General features: G+C 48.1%; 1 protein-coding gene across 1 annotated transcript; it reads left to right on the top strand.

Moving 5' to 3' along the window:
• Window positions 1-3382: 3382 nt before the first annotated feature.
• On the top strand, window positions 3383-4381 carry LOC135895380 (olfactory receptor 52E4-like). The gene has a single exon (XM_065423473.1). It carries the CDS (start codon window positions 3383-3385, stop codon window positions 4379-4381), a length of 999 nt encoding a protein of 332 aa, XP_065279545.1.
• The last annotated feature ends 641 nt before the right edge of the window (window positions 4382-5022 follow it).

Here is a 5022-nt window from a genome sequence, read left to right as displayed (position 1 = left end):
AATATCAGACCCGATGGAGTTTTAAGCATTATCCCTAGATTTCCTACTAATCAACTATAATTTTTAAATGTACACAAATGCACAGAGCAGCCAATTCCTCTCTGACTCAACACAGAGCCCCAGAGTTCTCATCTCCCTTTGGGAAGGTCCCTTAATTACTGTTTACACCTAACGCTGGATAAAGAACACAGAAGCCCAGACAGGCTTGTCTCCAGCCTGTTTACATTCAGATGCTCGCTTATCTGCTAGAGGCTGAGCGAACCTCCCTGGGATTGCACAGACCTATATTATAAATGGTGCACATCTCTGTGTCAGCTCTCAGTGTGGGATGTTGCTGCAGATGCTGGGGTGAGAGGTGTGGGACACGGCTGCCTGAGGGGGATTCCTGTGGAAGACACTTCTGTTTAAGGATTCACAGGTGCCCACTTCTTGCTGAGGATCTCACCTGCTCAACAAACCCAGTGCAACGTGGATGTGATGGGACAGAGAATAGGTCTGTGGTCCTTTCCGTTCTGCACAGCCATTAAACATCCAAGGGCCCTTGCCACAGGGGATGAGTTTGCTTCAGTATCATTGGTTAAAATGTCCATCTTTGCTCTGTCCTCCCAGGCTGATGGCCTCCACCCAAAGGTGGCTGCATTTCAGTACCACAGTGGATTCTTCAGAATGAAAGGTGTTAGTAGATGGACAATACAAGGCCAAAATTCTGAGGCCCCGGCCCATAGTTTACCCAGGCCCCACTGAGGCAAAACTCCCTTTGGAATAAGAACTGAGTAAAGACCTCAGGAGCCAGCTGTGTTAATGCAGAGACACTGTCACCTCCTTCTCTTGCATTTCAGGGCTCTGGTTGTTAACGGGGGAGCGGGGGCTGTTACCTGACTTTTATCTCCATGGAGGTGCTTGGGCTCCCCACTCGAACAATTCTAAGAATGTTTCAGCATGGGCAACACACCTTTTCTCCTAGCTTCATTTGATAAGTAGGCTCAAACGTTATGCCGGAACTTCAAAAATAGAATTCAGCCAGAAGCAGACACCCAGCATGTGAAATTTCTGTCTAAATGCTTAAAGTTTGGCAAATTTATAAGCAAACTGAAAATGAGGTCTCCTAATTGAAGGTGTCAGATAGGCTTAACCAACGGTGGTGCCACCAGCACCACCTACAATGGCCAAACCATTAGTGAATCTCTTGTGTTTCACTAAGGCCTGGTCTACACTGGCATTTTATATCATAGAATCATAGAGCCACAGGGTGAGAAGGAACCGCCAGGGTTAGCTAATCTAACCCCCTGCCAAGATTCAGGATTTGTTGTTTTTGTAGTGACCCATCCTCTCCCAGTCTTTATTCAGGCCTAATTTGATGGTGTCCAGTTTGCAAATTAATTCCAGTTCTGCAGATTCTCTTTGGAGTCTCTTTTAATTTTTTTTTTGTTAAAGAATTGCCAGTTTTAAGTCTGTCATTGGGTGTCCAGAGAGATTGAAGTGCTCTCCTACTGGTTTTTGAATGTTACAATTCTTGATGTCTGATTTGTGTCCATTTATTTTTTTGCGTAGAGACTGTCCGGTTTGGCCGAAGTACATGGCAGAGGGGCATTGCTGGCACATGATGGCACATATCACATTGGTAGATGTGCAGGTGAATGAGCCCCTGATGCTGTGGCTAATGTGGTTAGGTCCTATGATGCTGTCCCTTGAATAGATATGCAGACCAAGTTGGCAACGGGGTTTGTTGCAGGGATTGGTTCCTGGGTTAGTGTTTTTGTTGTGTAGTTGCTGGTGAGTATTTGCTTCAGGTTGGGGGGCTGTCTGTAAGTGAGGACTGGCCTGCTTCCAATATCTGTGAGAGTGAAGGATCGTCCTTCAGGATAGGTTGTAGATCCTTGATGATGCGCTGGAGAGGTTTTAGCTGGGGGCTGATGGTGACAGGTAGTGGCGTTCTGTTACTTTGTTTGTTGGGCCTGTCCTGTAGTAGGTGACTTCTGGGTACCCTTCTTGCTCTGTCAATCTGTGTCTTCACTTCCCCGGGTGGGTACTGTAGTTTTAAATATGCTTGATAGAGATCCTGTAGGTGCTAGTCTCTGTCCGAGGGTTTAGAACAAATGCTGTTGTATCTTAGAGCTTGGCTGTAGACAACAGATCGTGTGATGTGGTCTGGATGAAAGCTGGAGGCATGTAGGTAAGTATAGCGGTCAGTAGGTTTCCGGTATGGGGGGTGTTATGTGACCATCGCTTTTTTGCACTGTAGTGTCCAGGAAGTGGATCTCTTGTGTGGACTGGTCCAGGCTGAATTTGATGGTGGGGTGGAAATTGTTGAAATCCTGGAAGACTGCTGCCATGTCCCCCTCAGTCTCCTCTTTTCCAAACTAAACATACCCAGTTCCTTCAGCCTTTGCTCATAAGACTGGAATTCTCTCCCTTTCATCATTTTTGTCGCTTCTCTGTGGTCATTTCCAGTTTCTCTTCATCCTTCCTATACACTTGTGAACAAAATTAGACACAGTACTCCAGCTGAGGCCGAACCAGCAACCAGTGCAGTGGCACTATCACCTCCTTTGACTTGCATGATATGCCTCTGCTAATACATCCAAAAGTTACATTTGCTTTTTTTTGCAATAGCAATCCACACCCCTGAGAGCTGTAGCTATATCAACCTAACCCCGATATAGTTGGCATAGGGTCAATGTAAGAATTTTTCGATCCAGTTAGCTACCACCTCTTGAGGAGATGGATTACCTGTGTGGATGCGAGAACCCCTGCCATTGGTGTAAGTAGTGTCTACACTGAAGCGATAAGGCAGAGCCCCTATAGCATTTTAAGTGTAAACAAGTCCTCAAGCAGATCTTCCAGAAACACCTTCCAGTCTGGATTTACAGACATGCAGAGCTGGCAAATTCACCATTTCCCTTTGTTCCAAATGTTAATCACCTTCAGTGTTAAAAATGTGGCCCTTACTTCCAGCTGGTATTTGTCTGGCTTCATCTTCCATCCATTGGGCCTTGCTCTGCATTTCTCTGCTAGATTACAGAGCCAGTTATTTGTGTGTGTGATTATATATTTCTTTCCCCCCCTCAACTCCTGCCTTCACCTTGTCACTGAACCGAGTTTTTACCCAAAGTTGTCTACACTCTTAACTGCGGAATTGTGGCTTCCGAGCTATCTAATAAACTCTTCCTAATGAACACCCAATTCTCATTCTCTCAAAATTTTTCCTCCCATGTCATTTTTCAGTGTGTGAAGATCAACCAATCTGCTTCCCCCGTTAGAAAAGCCCCCAGTGGTACATTTAATGTCTCAAATTAACATTGTGTCTCCATACAGGCATTTTTACTGCAACCATCACCCTAGACCCTGGGCAAATACAGGAAGTTACGGGAACGTATGGTACATGCAGGAGACACCGTTCTGTCTCAGAGTTGAACACCTTCTCCCCTACTCTATGTCAGATTCTAACACAACTGCTTTCAAGAACCCCTCTACCTTCATCCTGCTGGGCATTCCTGGGCTGGAGGCAGCCCACGTCTGGATCTCCATCCCCTTCTGCACCATGTACATCATAGCCATCTTGGGGAACTTCACCATCCTGTTCATCATTAAGACGGAGCCAAGCCTCCGTGGGCCCGTGTACTATTTTCTCTCCATGCTGGCTGTCACTGACCTGGTCCTGACTACATCTACCCTGCCCAAATCGCTGAGTATCTTTTGGTTCAATTCCAGGGAGATTGATTTCAGTGCCTGCTTCACCCAGATGTACTTCATTTACTGCTTCTTAGAGATGGAGTCTGGGATCCTCGTAGCCATGGCTTTGGATCGCTACGTGGCCATCTGCGACCCCCTGAGATATTCCGCCATCCTGACAAACCCCGTTGTGGCCAAAATCGGCCTGGCTGTGTTGCTGCGCGGCTGCGCGGTTGTACTGCCCATTCCCATCCTGGCCAGGCGGTGGCCATATTGCCGAAGCAACATCATCCCCCAGCCATACTGCATGCATATAGCCATGCTGAATCTGGCCTGCGCCGACACCCGCATCAGTAGTTACTACGGCCTCTTTGTGCTATTCTGTGTGATGGGTCTGGATGTGATTTTGATCGCCGTGTCCTATACCCAGATCCTCAGGGCCATCTTCAGACTCCCCACAAAGGACGCCCGGCTGAAGACTTTTGGGACCTGCAGCTCCCACCTCTTTGTCATTTTAGCCTTTTATATACCAGGTCTCTTGTCCTCCCTCATGTACCGGTTTGGCCAGAATGTGCCTGGGCATTTCCATGTTCTCATTGCCAACGTGTACCACTTGATGCCCCCCGCGCTAAATCCCATCATCTATGGGGTGAGGACCAAAGAGATCCGGGACAGGCTGCTCCAGCTCTTTACTCATGAAGGGGCATAAAGTTTTCTCCTGGTGCTCTGGGTCTCAGACCTCCGTGCAGAGCTGACTGGTGACATGGTGCTGGGCCCTCTTCCCTGAGTCACTGACTGGACAGTCAAAGTGACAATAATCCCTTTCCTGGCCTTACTGTGCTGTATCGGGGAGGGATAGCTCAGTGGTTTGAGCATTGGCCTGCTAAACCCAGGGTTGTGTATACAATCCTTGAGGGAGCCACTTAGAGATCTGGGGCAAAAAATCAGTACTTGGTCCTGCTAGTGAAGGCAGGGGGCTGGATTCGATGACCTTTCAATGTCCCTTCCACTTCTAGGAGATAGGATAGGATATCTGCATGACAAACTGAGGAATCAGTCTGTGTACAACTCACTAACTTACAGGATTGGCACCATTCTAATTGCTGGTAACTGGACCACTGAGGCCATGCTCGTTCCTTTCCTCTGTAACCCCATACACTTTCTGGATCATCTCGACCTCCCTCCTTGCCCAGCTGCGCTCCCTCTGCTCTGGGGCTGGGACAGGAGCAGTTGCAGGCTGACAAGGAGCCTGCAGGGAGTGCAGAAAGGACACTGCGCTGGGGCCGACAGGCGGATGAGAAGCGGAGAGGGAAGCCAGGAAGCTGTGTAAAAGAAGCTGGGGGGTGGGAC

The sequence above is a fragment of the Emys orbicularis genome, chromosome 1 (genome assembly GCF_028017835.1).
Source record: "Emys orbicularis isolate rEmyOrb1 chromosome 1, rEmyOrb1.hap1, whole genome shotgun sequence".
Classification (NCBI taxonomy): Eukaryota; Metazoa; Chordata; order Testudines; family Emydidae; genus Emys; species Emys orbicularis.
Note: the sequence above shows the minus strand (reverse complement) of the source record. Positions and strands in the feature narration are given on the sequence as shown.

Excerpts from the sequence above, each read along its gene's own strand:
- LOC135895380 (XM_065423473.1), top strand. The coding sequence starts at position 3,383 with ATGCAGGAGACACCGTTCTGTCTCAGAGTTGAACACCTTCTCCCCTAC.